At 35.9% G+C, this 18,537-nt stretch overlaps 1 protein-coding gene across 8 annotated transcripts in view; it reads right to left on the reverse strand.

Annotated features, from left to right (window-relative positions):
• Window positions 1-18,537, reverse strand: part of PATJ (PATJ crumbs cell polarity complex component) — a 409,036-nt gene that overhangs the window by 294,707 nt on the left and 95,792 nt on the right. For all 8 annotated transcript variants that reach the window (XM_038000719.2, XM_038000715.2, XM_038000710.2 and 5 more), the window contains one exon: window positions 16,109-16,240. In XM_038000719.2, the coding sequence (XP_037856647.2) occupies window positions 16,109-16,240 (132 nt within the window). The remainder of the gene's footprint in view (window positions 1-16,108; window positions 16,241-18,537) is intronic.

The following is an 18,537-nucleotide window of genomic DNA, read 5'->3' on the forward strand; positions in this document are numbered from 1 at the left end:
GGAGTGGAGAGGTGGTTCAGCGGAAATGGGCTCTGTCAGACAGAGACATCAACTCAAAGATGTGGAGAGTTCTAGCCATGAAACTGCTCCAAAACCTAGACTACAAATCCAAGCTACCATGGCAAACTCAGTGAAAAGACATGAAGCAGAGAACGTGACATAAAGAGGAGACAGAAGGAATTAACAAGAAAAGTGTCATAGGTAATAAACTGGCAAATGCATCAGTAAGAGGCATTTAGGAAATAAGAACAGGAGATATATACCAAGAATTGTTCTAATATTTAACATTGATATGCTTTGCAGTATTACCCCAATAAAGAAACACAAGGTGTAACAAAGACTTAACTACATTCAAAATGAAGAATATCTTTTGGGTTTGTTTGTTTTTAAAAAAATCTATTCTGTATGTAATGCTCAAACTTTTAAAGACATTAAATAACAGGATAGGAATTTAAAGACCACACAGCAGGATGGCAAAGAGATGGATCATAGTTTATTTCCTTTGATAATTTTGACTCTTACTGTCAACTGAGTGTATTAAATATAAAGTTGGTCGACTAAACTCATGAGAGGAAATATGGTTAATTCATAGAGTCTTTTTTTTCTTTTTTGAGACAGGGTCTCACTCTGTCACCCAGGCTTGAGTGCACTGGCACAATCACAGCTCAGTGCAGTCTCAACCTCCTGGGCTTAAGTGATCCTCCCACCTCAGCCTCCTGAGTACCTGGGACCACAAGTGCACAACACATTCAGCTAAATCGTTTTTATTTTTTGTAAAGATATGGTCTCCCTATATTGCTCAGCAGATCTCTAACTTCTGGGCTCAAGGAATCCTCCCACCTCAGCCTCGCGAAGTACTGGAATTACAGGCATGAGACACCATGCCGGCCTAATGTATATAGTCTTAATAGTATGTTATTAAAGTTCTAGGCTGTGTTGTATAGTTCACCACACCAAAATACCTGCTCTACAGCTGTATTACAGAGGTCCTTCACAAGGATGAAATGATTCCAAGGAAGGACTAGCAAAACAACTTCAATCAACTGTTAAATAGAAAGTACTCTACAAGTGAAAAGAAACAATCCACTAACCAATGAATTCCATGCTATAGCACATATCATTATAGAACTAGGCTTTCAGCTTCATTCCATGGATATGTATTTTTATTTCAGTAAGAGAAAGTATGTTTCAAAGATAATTTTAAAGGAACTACACACAAATTTCTGGACAACATGAATAGTTAGCTCTGTAATACTGGATAAGAGAATTATTCCAACTCAGTAATGATCAACTGAGGAAACTATGAAAACAGCAGGTAGCCAAATATTGGCTTCTTGAAAAGTATACTCTTAAATGTGGCCATTATTATTTGAACTAAGGAGTATTAAGTTAAAATCTAAATTAATAAACAGCTAAATAAATTTTCAAAGCAACATCTCAAGGAAGTTGCTAAAATAGAGAATGCAGAAAGAAACCATTAAGTTTAAAAGGGAGACAGTTGGCTGGGCACAGTGTAATCCCAGCCTGTAATCCCAGCATTTTGGGAGGCCAAGGTGGGAGGATCACTTGAGTCCAGGAGGTCAAGACCACCCTGGGCAATACAGTGAGACTTTGTCTCTAAAAAACATTAAAAATTAAATAAAAGGGACGCAACTATTTCATTCCAGAGGTAGGCAAAAGGAGGAACTGGGTACAAAGAGGCAAAGGAAAGGTTCTTTTATACACATGCACACACACATACAGATTTATACACCTTAAGGAAAAAGGAAAACAGTGATCTGCAGAAGCTCAGCGGCACAGCTAGCATGAATTAAAATTTCCATTGTGAGGATGTCAGAAAACAAGAATTCCAAGATTTTTAAAAAGGAGAAAAGATATGTAAGAGGGAAAGACAATGAAGACAGATATTCAGCCCATTAATGTTAGAATGAACGTGGATTAAAAGAGGCGAGTTTTGAGACCCAGCTTGGTCCATACCTGGATGTGTACAGTTTCACGAGTGTCTTCATTTCTCTGAGTCAGTTTCCTCACAAATGTAAAATGAAAAAGTTGGATACATGAGTTATGATCCCTTCTCTCAACTCTAAAATCCTATAACTTAATTTGACAGAGTATCTTGACTCAAATTTGTTCCTAGTTTCTACCCAAACATTCACAAAACCACTATAAAAAGTAAGGAAAGATAGAAGTTAATTCAAAACACTGCATCAGCAATGAAATTGATGTACGTTTTGGTCACAAACCCAAAAAGGGCATTTACTATATTAAAAAAAACCACAAAATACATACGACAGCATGTGTCCTTTTTTGATAAGATATATCTTAAAACACCTTTTCTTTTTCCTTTGCCATTTTCAGAGCAACGAAAGTCATGTCAGGAATCATTAGCTGAATTAAAATCACATGAACAGTTCTGGTTTAAAACAATAGCATATAATTAATAATTTCAAAAGACTGTCTTCTGATTTGACCAATAAGCTAAGCATTTACTTTTGGGAAAGAGAAATAAATATATTTATAGTGAATGCAAAGCAACAACTAATTGATTCTAATGAATAATGAGCAAGCTATCTTATCTAAATCCAACTCCATGTTTAACTATTTTATAATATAGCAAAGTATTACACTAATCATACCAATTACCACAACACCATCACGTTCAAAGTAAGTGCCCACAAAGTACATTCAGTCCACTCAAGATAGATTAAACTGATACGGTTCCTGGTTCCTTGTGTCTTATTACTTCCTAAATACTATTAGGCAGTAAGAATAGATTTTTCCACACATCAGACATAGAACTAAACAGTCCCAGAGCTGCACAGTAAGCACAGCACAGAAAGCAATAAAAAGTAAAATGGAAGAGAAGTGGACAAAGGAACTCGCTAAAAGATCAAAATATATTCTCAAAAGGAATAAAAAGTACATAAGTTTGCACATACTTTTATCCTATAAAGTTTAGTACTTTAAAAACCTATTTTAAGCACAATATTTTAAATGGTTTAACCAGGAGTCCCATGGAAATCACTTCTTGAATACTATTCCTTTCTCATAACCCTTCTGGTCTCCTGCTGAATAACTTGTTTGTATATTAGATACATTCCTTGGATGTTTCATCTCTTGAAAATTTTATGTCATGCTGTAATTGTTTATGTGGTTACCCGTCAGTCCTGGTCCAGGACTTTTGCTAGTTGTAAGGAAAACAAAACAAACCATACAACTATCCTCTATCTAAAAGCGCCATCATCTTGCTGAAATGCCTGAGGTTCTATCAGGCAGACAGTAGTACTCAAGAATAATTAAAATTACATTAGTTGTGGCCGGGTGCAGTGGCTCATGCCTGTAATCCCAGGGCTTTGGGAGGCCAAGGCGGGCAGATCACTTGAGACCCGGAGTTTGAGATCAGCCTGGCCAACATGGCGAAACCCCATCTCTACTAAAAATAAAAAAACATTAGCCAGGCATGGGGGTGCACACCTGTAATCCCAGCTACTCACGAGGCTGAGGCAGGAGAATTGCTTCAACCCAGGAGGTTGAGGTTGCAGTGAACCAAGATAGCACCACTGTACTCCAGCCTGGGCAATAGAGTGAGACTCCCTCTCAAAAAATAACAAAAATTATATTAGTTGAAATGTGAATATACTTAACACTACTGAACTATTCATTTAAAAACAGTTAAGATGGTAAACTTTATGTTAAGTGCACTTTACCATTTTTATAAATATAGAATATGAATTTATAAATAAGAAGTACTCCATTATCTTCCAGAAAAAAAAATTGTATTAGTTGAAAGTCATTATGACGCAGGGAAAGTGTAGACATATAAAAACTTAAAAGCTTTGCAAATACTGATTTTGGAATTTAACTTTCCAAACAAATCACTGTCAACTTAACCTAAACACAAATACTAGCTGAATGATAGTGATCAAGTTGTTTAACCATGAAGATTTAAGTTTTTCATTTGTAAATGGAAATAACAATAGTACAGATTTCACAGTTATTAAAAGTGTTCAACAAGGCATGTAAAGTGCTTAGTAAGTCCATAGTAATCACTTCATAGTAATAATTTCTTTTCCATCATAATTCTCATGGTAATAATATTATTATTATAATAACATTACTATTATTACTATTACTATGAGAATTATGGTGGAAAAGAAGTTAAAAGGACATACTGGTTTGAGGAGTTAACAGTTTCCATCCCATTTACTGCCTTCTAAATTCAACTGAGCATATGTGACTTAGACCAACAGTGCTATCAGCTGCTAAACCCCTCACCTCATGATGTTACATTCAAATACTAAAAAATGAAAACACAGGGTTGAATCTATGCCCTCCAGATATTCAGATCTATAACCTCTTGAGTGCACAAAGAGAGGCTCAGAACAGCATGGCATCCTCAGTCTTCATTCTCCCTGAGCAGACACTGTAAGATGGGAGCCATCTCTAGACTGGGAGATTGCCTGACAACACAGCCATGTCAGAGTGACAGGATGCCCTTCATTCTTTAGAAAAGATTCTGCAGGGTTTTGATCTTTTCTTTTTAATCCTTGAAAGGTCAACCAATGCTGATACACAGCACACAGTATGTAGAATTAGAATTAAAACTTTGCTAACTTTGAAACTGTACAGGAAAAAGGCAAGGAGTCCTGCTAGGAAATCCAAGGTAAAGCGCACAGTTTATACTCTCAGGTGGCAATAAATACATAAATAAATAAAAATTATGTCAGTGAAGAGCTTTGGCCAGGTGAGAGGAGTAAAGGCAAGGGATCATAAGGCTTCGAGAATAATCTGAAGAAAAGTTTTTAAAATTATATTAAGTATGTCTCTCCAGAATGACAACATAACTAGAAATTTCTATTGCCTTTCAGTTGAGCCATAATTATGAAGAATTAGTATTGTTTTTTGTCTACAGATTATACCTGACAAAACCACAGACTCAGGAGCTCAGCTCCATTTACTAACTGGGTAAATGAGCGAACTCCTTAACCTCAGCATCAGTTTTCCTTATCCATAAAACAAGGATGACTACAGGACCTATAGCTTGGAGGTTGTAGAGAACATTAAATCAGTCAATATACCTAAAGTGTTTTAAACAATCCCTGACACAGAGTACAGTAGTCCCCCTTTATCCATAAGGAATACGTTTGAAGACCCCCAGTGGATGCCTGAAACCACAGATAGTACCAAGCCCTATATATACTATGATTGTTCCTTTACATACATACCTATTGTATTAGTCAATTTTCACATTGCTATAAAGAACTACCCGAGACTGGGTAAATTATAAAAGAAAAGAGGTTTAATTGACTCACAGTTCCACATGTCTGTGGGGGGTGCCTCAGGAAACTTACAATCATGGTGTAAGGCAAAGGGGAAGCAAGGCACATCTTACATGGCAGCAGGAGAGAGAGAGAATGAGGGGGGAGCTGCCACACACTTCTAAACCATGAGATCTTGTGAGAACTCACTCATTATCACAAGAACAGCATGGGGGAAACCTCCCCCAATGATCCAATTACCTCCCACCAGGTCCCTCCCCTGACACATGGGGATTATAATTTGAGATGAGATTTGGGTGGAGACACAGAGGCAAACAATATCACCTATGATAAGGGTTAATTTATAAATTAGGCACAGTAAGAGATTAATAAAATTAATAATAAAAAAGAACAAGTAAACAATATACTGTAATAAAATTTATGTGAATATGGTCTCTCTCACAAATAGCTTAGTATTTTCAGACTGCAGTTGACTGTGGGTAATTGATGCCATGGAAAGTGAAACCTCAAAAAAGAGGGAACTGTAAGCAGTACATAACTGTTAGCTAGTAAACCATGTGGCCATGTTTTCCAAACAAGAAATCAGAACACAAAGTTTTCAAAGGATTTTTCATTAAAAGAAATAAAATTTAAAAGTTAAGGAAAATAATTGCAAAAGAAAATAAAGACATGAAATCAGGACTAACTTATTAATTCTGGATTATTCACTGTGGCTGGAATGTCCAATCCCTTACTGTCCACACAGCAGACCTCAATTCCCCCCTGAGGCCTCTCTGGATCCCAAGAAATAACATTTAGCGACTCTTTCAGTCTTACTTTCACCATTGTTAAAATTACAACATGTTGTACAGAGCTGTGACCAAGTCTGTTCTCTTTATTAATGTTGTAATATATGCTTATTTGTCCACTGTCTGTCTACTCCAAATTGAATTTAAACTCCATGAGGACAGACTTCATCTAATTTGTTCACTCCTAGCTCCCCAGTGCCTAGAACAATACCTAGAAGAGGAGATGCTCAGCAAACATTTATTATATATAGGAGTATATCTTTTCATTTTTATAGTCTCCATACTGACTCATATCTTTTAAAGGTGAGAATGAATAACAAGCATAACAAATCTCTACCCAGATTCTATCTTTGAAAATCTTCATCATCATCCTTTTTCAGTAAATACTTATTATTTTTTGTTAAGAAAAGCACAGGCATTTATATGCTTTTTTTTTTTTTTTTTGAGCCCTGGTCTCACTCTGTCACCCAGGCTAAAGCGCAGTGGTGTGTTTGCAGCTCACTGCAGCCTCGAACTCCTGGGCTCAAGCCTCCCGAGTAGCTGGGACTACAGGTGCACGTCACCATGCCCGGCTAATTTTTTTTGGTTTTGTAGAGACAGTGAACTCCTGGCCTCAAGTAATCTTCCTGCCTCAGCCTCCCAGTGTTGGGATTACAGGCATGAGCCAACACACCCAGCCTATATTCATCTTTTTATTTAGTCTTGTAACCTTATAAACCAAACATTACTTTTATTTTAGATATTATCATTTTAGCAAACAGAGAATAAGAAAGACTAACAAGCTTGCCAAAGTCCCAGGAGTATATCCAGAATGCAAACCTGGACATTTGGGCCCTTTCTGACTCGTAAGTTAGTCCTCTTAACCACACCGTATGTTCACTGCTGTACTGATAAACGTAATATCAGATTAAAATAAAATACAGAGGAAAGGGCTGAAAGGGAAACTTGAGCCCTAGAATTGGTGTGTAAGAATCAGCCAGTCAACTCAATCTGCTTTCAAGCATCATTCACAGACTAGACGTTTGGTACCAGGAGGAGGCAGCACCACTTCCTGGCACTCATTGGGACAGCCTGGCTTTTCTGGATCACTGCCTGCTCCAAATGACACTCATAAACAGGGCGAAGCAGCACAAATCATCACGCCTTGAACAAGATTCCCAATACCTATTTGTTAATCTGATTCAATCACTCTGACACACTCTAGGGAGGTCTATGACTTAATCTACTACCATGGTTCTTAATACTGGCATCACACTCAAGTGGGAACTCCAAAACACACCCATTGCTACAGGTAGAAGACTGGTGATGAAACACTTCTGGGGACCGAGTTTCTTCTTTAGATGAACGATTCCCATTCCTTTTTCTTTTTCATTTTTTTTTAAATAGTTGTTGAGACAGATGCATAGCCAGGCTAATACCCACTCACTTCCTGGAATATCTTGAGCACTTTGCAGGAGAGAGGTGATTACGAGGTATGGCAGTAAAGCTGAGCACCTTTACACCCACATTTTAGCTCTCCATGGCCATTCCAAAAACACTGATATTTATAGTTTGGCCATGTCTGAAACACTCACTAAAGGTAATACAGCAGATTCACCATCTTCAGGATCCTCTTCTCCTCAGCAATGCCTTCAAGTATGGAGCAGAAACTGTCATGGATAAACATGTGTTAAAAGGAAAGCTACCCTATGAGAAAGCTGACAAGCATTTGCTGCTTGCCTGTTATTCTCTTTTGCCCCTACTAGACACAATGGGATTTTTTGCCAAATTCGTATTCCAAAGCCATGAAATCCCTGCAAAGTTCAACATCAGGCCTAACTTAAGATCTTTGAGGCCTCCTGCTAACTTCATCCCCCTGCAGCTGCCTCACTAAGGCAAGCTTTTGATCTGTACTATCTGGATTTCAAGCTGATATACACACAGCCCCTTTGATCTCTTATTAAGTGGCTTCTGGTCTCCTGATGCCTTTAGTCTTGCTGCACTGAGGTTTTTGGAAGTCAGTCGTCATCCTGAGCACACTACAAACTGCACACACCAGGAGTGGGCTCCCTTCATTCACCCACTTCGCAGGCTTGAAAAGCAATATTTAAGCCATGAGAGAATTTCCCCAGTAGCCACAATCAATCCACTCCATGAGCACACTACTAAGAATTATTTTTCAAATGAAGCAGCTTAAAATGATTTAAAGGATACAGAACTTTCCCATAGAGGGAAAGGAAGCAAATCCTCTGTGAAAAGAAATCTTCAGCCCAGTTGGCAATGGAACTTACAGTACTTTGATACTAATAAAAATAAATGTGGATAGGAATCAGGGATGGGCAAAAAGTAGCCTTTATCAGTTCCCCTAAGTTCTGTCAAGCAAAAAGTGACCTTTAAATGCAGCCGTGTGGTTTGTTTAAAAGTAAGGCATACGATATACCTGCAAGACTACAGATACTGCCATTAGTAGCAGATTGACTGCATTTTGCTTAGTACCAATATCTTACATATGTGACGTGGACCCAAAGAGCTCTTAAAAAAAAAAAAAAAAAAAAAAGGCAAGAGGAAAAAAAACCCCAGATGTCAGTGGCCATGTTACAAGATCCCTTGAGCATTAAAGTGAAACTGTATAATAACTTATAGTACATGCCTATGCTTTATATTTTAGATTCTGGAAATAATATGGTTTCATACCTGACTTTATAGTGTTACCACTCTATATACCACTAATGTGTTAAAATTATGTCGATATCTATTAAATGCTAAATCCTACATTCTGTAAACTGATTAGCTAAGATAAACATGAAGATAGGAGGCGTGAACAGGCTATTGAACACTATATACTGATACTAGCATTTACTCAAATTCTCAAATCTCTTGGTAAAAATTAAAGTCCTAATCCCCTCCCCCCAACCCCACCACTTTAAAGCTAAATTCTCTAATAAACAAAGGTAAAACAACATTAAAATTTCTGGAAGAAGAAATAAATAAATAAATAAAATTTGGTGGAAGAAATAGAAATAGAGTTTGGGGCACTAGTATCATAGTCTGAATGTAAACACTTTATGCGCACTTAGCTACAAAGGCCAATAAATTAATTACTGCCATATATAAAGTTGAAACAAAACTGATAGTTATATATTGCTATCACTTAATCTGTCCACATCATAGGAAACCATTAGCAAATTCATGAATTACACACCTGCTTATACTATCTTCCATGAGAATTATCTGAACAAAGAAATAACTCTACATAAGAAAGGATCCATTTTAAGTGGTCTAAATATACGTGAGTCTCACAAACTGTTAAATGCAAGCTATTTGGTAAATATGTACCAAAATTTAAAAAGATATAGTATGCTCTTCTGATGAGCAATTCCACCTCTAGGAATTTATCACCTACCTATCACAAGATTTATTCCCACCTTTTAACAAAAGAGTATCACAAAAATATCCACTAAAGCCCTACTTAAAATACCCACCAACTGGGTACAGAAGGCTGATGAAATAAATTATTGAATGTCAACAATAAAAATACTATTTAGTCATTAAAAAGAAGTAGCTCTATAAATACCTAAATGAAAGAGCGTATAATTTTAAGAAAAAAATACAGAGCCTTTAAAGTGTGTATGTAATCCATTTGACATATAATCCATTTATATGTCAAAATTTTTTAAAAATTAACAATTAAGTACTATTACTTATATAACCATGTATATATAAAATGTTTCTGGAAGGATGGACAAGAAAAACAGAGGTTTTTTACCTGGAAGAAGTAAGGGATTATGGTCGGAGGTAGATTTACATGTCACAGGATATCTTTATACACCTTTGAATTTTTATGCCATATGTACGTATTACCTATTTTTAAAACATTTTCAATGTGCTCAGAAAGTCATTCTGTTGTGCATAGGATAAGGAAAAGGACAATTAAAGACATACATAAAATGTATACAATCCCTTCCTACAACTTTTATAAATCTTTTTAAAAAGAGAATTCTAATAGAGTTAACAGGCAGTCAAAACTACACACTAAATGTTTTGCACAAATATTAAGACATACTATATTCAAGACTCAGTAATACTGCAATATTTTATATTTTGGTTTTATAACCCATTTCCTCTTTTAAGAAAAATTAATAACTGTCAATTTTTATAGGGAGAAATATTTCCACTATTCTTTTTAATGAGTCACTGTTTGGCTTTGGTTTCAAATAAATTTTTAAAGCATTACTAACAGTATTTACATATGAATCACCTCCCAATGGCTAGTTATTATGATTTCTATTTTTATCTCTCTCAGACTTTGAGAGAGATAAAAATAGTGTTTCAAAAATATCTGCTTTGGCAAAAATTGAGTCACTCAAGAGGGGAGAGGAATGAGCAATAGGATGTAGGAGGGAGGAGAATTATTGGTTAATAAATTTTATCTTCTAAATTTTATCTTCTGAAATTCAAAAAGTACCAAGGATGGCAATATCATGGCTAATGTTCAAAAATTGGCTAATGTCAAACATTTCCAGTGAATTATAATCATGAGGGGTTATTCAAAGTTCAACATAAATCAAAACACCAGAAAATATCTACTTGCCATGTTTAATTTATAAGGTCAACTGAAGGTAAAATCCATACAGTTCTAATTTTTTTTTCAAGCTTTTTGGTGGAAATTAAGAATTACAGACTCGTGGACTACCTAACAATTGTTTCATTATTGAACATTAACCCACAACAAATTACTTGCACTAGTTTAGGATTCTTAAACTTGCAATGATTGTCTTCTGAAGCAATAAAACTAGCTCTTACACAATGCATATGAGCACACTATATTAATTTTTAATACTTGCTAAACTTTCATATAAGCATGAAAAATGAGAATACTATCTAGTAGCTTAGTTTTTAAGATATGAAATTTTTCACAAGCTGAAAAAACAGAAAGGTCTTCTGTAATAAATTTACTATGCCCTATAATAACATGCACATGGAAATAGCACTCACAAAGAAAAGAGCAGTATAGTATGATGGTTAAAGGCATAGACCTGGTGGAGGAGGAGGCGGCGGAAGAAAAAGAAAGAAAAAAAAAGACCTGGGGCCCAACTGCTTCAGTTCTACCATATACTACCTGTATGAACTGGACTAATCACTTAAGTTTTCTGTGCCTCCATTTCTTCACTTCTCAAATTACAACAATAAGAGTATCTCTTTCATATGGTTCATGTGAGGAATACATAGCCTAATATATGTAAAGCAATTAGAACATTACCTGGCACTCAGTAAACACTCAATAAATGTTACCTAACATTGGTATTAAAACCAGTGCGAGTATCAGTAATCTTCCACAGAGACAATAGTCTAAGGAATAAAGACATTACACTTAAATACTAGGGAAACAAGACAGAGATAACTAAGGTATAATATAAAAACCTCACCTACAAACTGGCAAGAAATTACAGTACAAAAACTTATAACCTAACTTCTGAAGTTTTGTTGTTTAGAAACAGAGTACTCAGTCAAGCCATAATACTCATGCTCTTGACAAATTACATACCATTGTTTGCCATGACACAATCCTCTAAGGCATGACAATGGAGATCAGTGAATCTTCTAATATGGCACACATAGAGTGGGATTTTAACTAGCCACCATATGAAATGGCTGGGCATACTTGAGACTAACAGATGTTCTACCTCTGTTCAAATAATAGCCAACAAAGTTACTGCCACAGTACCCTAAGAGCTAAGAAAAAGACTTACAACCTAATCATATTTATTGTCTTCCTTGTTGCTTTCTCTTTTGCCTTTGACCCAATCTAATTCAAAATGCCTTTCATGAAATGAATGTTTGCACTTTGTACTTTGGCCGTATGATTGAGTTGTAGAACTGTGTATCAGACTCAGCTGATCATTTCAGGTATAAAGGCATACCTCTTTTCTCTGCTCAGTTACACACCTTCCATCAATATTCTGAGTCACTGACCTGTCCGGAGCGCTACCCTATTGTTCTATAGACTAACTCAAGCTCCTTTATCTGCTCACTCATCTTTCCTTTTTTTTTTTTAAGACAGTCTCGCTCTGTCTCCCAGGCTGGAGTGCAGAGGTGCAATCTCAGCTCACCATAACCTCTGCCTTCCAGGCTCAAGGGATTCTACTGCCTCAGCCTCCTGAGTAGCTAGGATTACAGGCGTGCACCACCATGCCTGGCTAATTTTTATATTTTTTAGTACAGACAGGGTGTCACCATGTTGGCCAGGCTGGTCTCAAACTCCTGACCTCAAGCAATCTGCCCACTTTGGCCTCCCAAAGTGCTGGGATTACAGGTGTCAGCCACTGCACCTGGTCTCTTTTCCTAAAGTTCAGTTCAATTTATATAAAAAGCAAACTTCTGGCCAATAATTCACAATTGGGTAATTCACATATGGCTCACCAAGAATTGGCTGCATTTTAGAATGCAATTTAAAAATTAAATTTAGACTTCACTAAACAAAGATATCTACTTATTAATTTTTCTAATCTAACTAGAGAGTTAAAGAATTGATAGACTACAAACATAGTATGGTACCACCTTTGAGGATAGTATCAAAAACTTTTGTGTTTATTTTCTAAACTGAACAATTGTTAATACATTTCCATAATGACATTTCCTATTTCCTTACACACTAATTCACTTAATCCACACAATCCTTTGTGCTAGACATTACTATCTCCATTTTATAAACGAGGAGGTACATAAACATCAATGAGATAGATGCATGTTATTTTGTTAGGCTCTTCAAAAAGTTCTTAGAGAAAAGGCTGTTCATGAGAAAAGTGGTTAACTGAAATGAAATATTCCAAAGTAAATTTTCAATCTCTTCAATAATGCTAAGTAAGCCCTTTACAACCTAAAAGTTCTCTCCCTCTACCAATACTTTCTCTCTGTAGTTAAATGTTTCTGCAGTACTTCTTGTTCTGAACATGCTAGGCCTGGCGGGCCAAGAATTTGCCTTGGCCCTCCTCAGCTACCTAATAAATTCATACAGGACACGCCAAATGCAATAATAGCCAGGGATGTGGCCTTTCATGGCTTTTGCTAAACCTTTGACTGGTCTTGCAAAAAATATTTTTGAACTTTAGAATTTATTACCTAATTACAACAAGGGACGGTATAACCGATTAATTAAGTTGCCCCAAACGAAATTTGAATTGTGTTTACCTATCATCTAAATGTCATAGTAGGTAACAGTTCTAGGTACCACTGACAAATGGTGAAAAATGTGCTGTACATATCTGTAAATAAACTTAAGACTGACTTAAGAAAAGTATCCAAGTTAGGATTGAAAGTGTTCCCCTCCCCCTGCCCCAAGGTTTAGCTGTAGAAGTAAATAAGATGAGCCCTTTAATTTGAATCAAAGTGGACTTTAGGAAATTAAGTAGTTATGTTCTACAAGAAACACAAAGACAAAAAGAATATCTAATCCTTTGTTGGCAGAAAATTACTTTATATAATTTGTACAAAAGCAAATGTCAGTATGTGTGCTGCTGATTGTGAGGTAAATGAGAGGAAAAGGAAAATCCTAGAATTTTATAAATTAAAAATAAAATTTCAAAATGCAATAGAAGTTACTAAACATACCTATAGGAACGCAATGAAGAACAAAAAATTCTGCATTTAGAACTAACTATATATGTTTTTAAGTGTAAAGCTCAGAAGGGTGTTTTCCTATTAACTAGGGATTAAATTCTTAAGGACCATCTAGTTTTTCTTTTCATCCTTTACTGAATTGTTTTTGAGTTCTGAAACATTTCTCTGCCTTAATATGTGCAATATTCAAAATACAAAACCTACATATAATGTCATTTAAGAGCATCAGAGCAACCATTATGACATAAATATTTATTATATAAGAATGCAAACATATAGAGATTCCTACAATAATAGAAATGGAAATATACCTGAATATCTAAGACCACATCTGAAAGGTGTCTTCTAAATTAAATCCCAATTATCAAAATCAATTATTAACAAATTCCCATTAAATGTGTACATTCAATTCCAGTTAATTTTGGCTAACCTAGGCTGGGCACAGTGGCTCATGCCTCTAATTCCCATTAAATTTGTTCATTCAATTCCAGTTAATTTTGGCTAACCTAGGTTGGGCACGGTAGCTCACGCCTGTAATCCCAGCACGTTAGGAGACTGAGGCAGAGGAATCACTTGAGGTCAGGAATTCAAGACTAGCCTGGCCAAAATGGTGAAACCCCATCTCTACGAAAAATAGAAAAGTTAGGAGGACATGGTGGTACGTGCCTGCAGTCCCAGCTACTCAGGAGGCTGAGACAGGAGAATCTCTTGAACCTGGGAGGCACAGGTTGCAGTGAGCCGAGATCATGCCACTGCACTCCAGTCCGGCGACAGAGTCAGACTCTGTCTCAAAACAGGAAAAAAAAAAAAAAAAAAAAAAGGTCAGGCCTATTTTTGGCTCACCTAAACTTTATTAAATCATTCTGCAAATATTTATTAACCACCTAGTGGTTCTAGATAACCTAGCTACAATGGGGAGGAAAAAAAAAGAGTCCCCGCCACTTGTTTTACATACCCTAATATTAAAGTCTATAATATTAATAGACTTTCAAATGCTTAACTATGTTCAGATCTCTTGATAAATATATTTCCCAAAATATTTGGAATCAACATCTTATCATTCAGTAGTATTCCAAAGAGAAATTCTAAAAAGGAAGAGGGTTATCTGGCACAGAACTATGCCAGCAAAAATGAAATAGATTTCTTTTTCAGTAAATTTAAATCACACTGCCAAAATATAGAATCTAGACCAGGCACAGTGGCTCATGCCTGTAATCTCAGCGCTTTGGGAGGCCGAGGAAGGCTGATCACTTGAGGTCAGGAGTGCAAGACCAGCCTTGGCCAACATGGTGAAATCCCATCTCTACTAAAAATACAAAAATTAGCCGGGTGTAGTGGTGGATGCCTGCAGTCCCAGCTATTCAAGAGACTAAGGCAGGAGAATCACTTGAACCAGGGAGATGGAGGTTACAGGGAGCCAAGATCATGCTACTGCACTCCAGCCTGGGTGACAGAGTGAGACTCTGTCTCAAAAAAAAAAAAAAAAGAAAAAAGAATTTAATATTTCTCATATAATGCTCAAATTATTTTTCTTTTAATCTATTCCTGATTGCCTTATTATATTAAATAATTGATTTTTTAATATCACTTGGCATTTTATGTGCTTTAATAGAGCACATTTTGCTTTACTAAACCACAATGTGTTTAGGCAGCACCAAAGCAGTAAAATATGCATCTTAAAAGTTAAGAGATTTCTTGGCAACAATTTTAATTCCCCCAAATAATCAGCATTCTGAATATACGACAGTAACTGGTAGAATTGTATAACATATAGATGTCTTGTTGTGACCTTTTACATCTCCCTCCCCCAAATGTATCAGTAACTTTACCCTAGTTATAACTGGAGGAGCTATAAATATATACATAGATATTATATATTAATATAAATACAATATATAACTTGACCAAGAACATTTCTATTTATTTAAGCACATTGAAATTAATAGGTAAGCTAAACTATAAACCTTCGTGTGAAGGGGAGGGAGAGGAGAGTACGAATTGGGAACAAATGCTAATGTGTATGGGATTCCTTTTTTGGGTGTTGAAGATGTTCTAAAATTAGAGTGTGGTGATGGTTGCACAACTCTGAGAATATACTAAAAACGACTGAACTGTATGCTTAAAATGGGTGAATGTGAAAGATATCTGAATAAAGCTGAGGAACAAAAGTCCTCCATATAAACAAGTTCATCAAGATCCTGTCTCTAACCCACAGATATATAACTATTGCTTCCCTTATTGTCCAGTTCCTATATAATTAATCCATCATTTTATTCAGTAAGGGAGCTACTAATTTTAAAGATAACAATTGAAAGTAGTATAATATCCCATCTTTGGGATTCAGTTTTGCTTAAGTCAATAGGGGTCTTAAACAATTACTACTTCACATAACTTTAATACAAACCAATCACTCCAAAGAAAACACCTCTACATAGGTTCTTATACCTGGTAATCCAAAATGCTGAATCCCAAACCTTTACAATCTTTTACTAGTTCAACAATCTTGACTTCAGGGGACCACAGTGCTAATTCCCCATCATCATCTTCTTCAGCATTGACATCCATATCGCGGTCAATCTGAAATACCAAAGAAGATAAATGCTTCAAAACACTATGCTTTCAATTCTGAAAAGAATGCATATATCAAGAATCTCACAGCTTCTTCTCAAACTGGGAATTCTCTTTGGCATGCGTAGTTTTTCTTTGTAATCTTTGCAAAAGGGCCATGCTCTGGGGCACACACACTCCAGGATAAGATCTTCACAAAAATTCAAGCGCTTAAAAATTCAGACTGTTCATACAGTTTTTTTTTTATTAATGTAAAGAATTTATTTCATTCAAAGTATTAACACTGACCTCTTATACTTCAATGAGTTCTGTCATCCCATTAGAAGCATAAAAGGAAAAATATGCAATTTAAGTAAATGAAAACATCATACATAGTAGAAGCTTATAAGATATGTAAGTAGTGATACTTGGATTCGTAATTACAGACAGAGACAAAGAAAGAGATGTCAATACAGAGATAGGCTGGAGCAGGACAGGGAAACCACTTCTGCTGGCTCCTGGAAGTTTTCAAGAAAAACTTTACTAGAAAATAAGGTGAGAAAAAAAAAATTCAAGTCTTTGGTCATCACATAAGTCTAAAATGAATAAAAATCACTGAGTTGAAATAATGAAAACCTAATCTTAGAAGAAATAGGTCAGCACAACTGCCCAGCATACAGTTCCTTTGTTACTTTTCTTGATTTTCCTCTTGAAAGTCCCTCTATTCTAGACACCCTGTCTTTTTAGGAAGAAGAGTCATTGCTATGTGGAATTCCAGGAAGTTAAATGAGAAGGTCAATGAATCTACTATGCAGAAGAAAGGCTGCTTCAAAAAACCTTCTGTTTTTATACTAATTATAGCATTGTACTGTTGTTTTCATCTGATTAACATTCCCCAAAATACTCTAAACTTCTATCTGAAGCTCAAAACTTATCTTTTATAGCCCAAGCAATGAACAAAACACCTGACTCCTAAGTTAGAATGGAAACTCTACGAGGCCTACCACAGAGTTTACCATGGTTATCAGCTCAACCGTAAAATGCCTGGCTCATAGTAGGTATAAAATAAATATTTGTTCAATACATTAAAAATTACCTTTCTTTCAGTGTGTTTCTCTTGAAACTCCTTCTCAATAAAGGTACCAAGTAAATAATTTTTTAAAGTAGACTTCCTAAAACTTTAGGTAACCTCAGTAAATAAAAATGCATCATCTCTACAAACATAATTTTGAAACACCAGTTTAAGAGCATCAATTTAATTTAATCAAAAAAGGGAAGGGAAAAACCCTATATAATTAGGAAAATAGCTAGTTTAAAAATTTTATTTTATTTATGTATTTATGTATGTATTTATTCTTTCCAACATTTTGGGTTCAGGGGGTATGTATGCAGGTTTGTTACATGGGTAAATTGTGTGTCACAGGAGTCTAATGTACAGATTATTTTGTCACCCACATAATAAGCATAGTGCCTGACAGGTAGTTTTCTCATCCCCACCCTCCTTCTACCCTCTACCCTCAAGTAGGTCTCAGCATATATTCTTCTCTTCTTTGTGTCCATGTGTACTCAATGTTTAGCTCCCACTTATTAGTGAGAACATGTGGTATTTGGTTTTCTGTTTCTGCTTTAATTTGCTTAGGATAATGGCCTCTGGCTCCATTCAGGTTGTTGCAAAGAACGTGATATCATTCTTTTTTCTGACTGGATAGTATTCCGTGGTGTCTATGTACCACATTTTCTTCATCTAATCCACTGTTGATGGGCATGAGGTTGGTTCCATGTCTTTGCTATCGGGAAAAGTACCGTGATGAACATACACATGCATCTTTATGGTAAAACAACTTATATTCCTCTGGGCATATACAAAGTAATGGGACTGCTGGGTTGAATGGTAGTTCTGTTTTAAGTTCTTTGAGAAATCTCCAAAATGCTTTCCACAGTGACTGAACTAATTTACATTCCCACCAGCAGTGCTAAGTATTTCCTTTTCTCCACAACCTCTCCAGCATCTGTTATTTTTTAACTTTTTAATAATGGTCATTGTGACTGGTATGAGATGGTATCTCACTGTAGTTTTGATTTGCATTTCTCTAATGATCAGTGATATTAAGCATTTTTTCATACAGTGGTTGGCCGCACATATGTCTTCTTTTGAGAAGTGTCTGTGGTGTCCTTTGCCCATTTTTTTAAAGGGGCTGTCTGTTTTTTCTTGCTGTTTTAAGTTATTTCTAGATTCTGGATATTAGATCTTTGTCAGATGCATAGTTTACAAATATTTTCTTTCAGTCTGTAGGTTGCCCGTTTACTCTGTTGATAGTTTCTTTTGC

The sequence above is a fragment of the Chlorocebus sabaeus genome, chromosome 20, assembly GCF_047675955.1.
Source record: "Chlorocebus sabaeus isolate Y175 chromosome 20, mChlSab1.0.hap1, whole genome shotgun sequence".
In the NCBI taxonomy this organism is placed as follows: domain Eukaryota; kingdom Metazoa; phylum Chordata; class Mammalia; order Primates; family Cercopithecidae; genus Chlorocebus; species Chlorocebus sabaeus.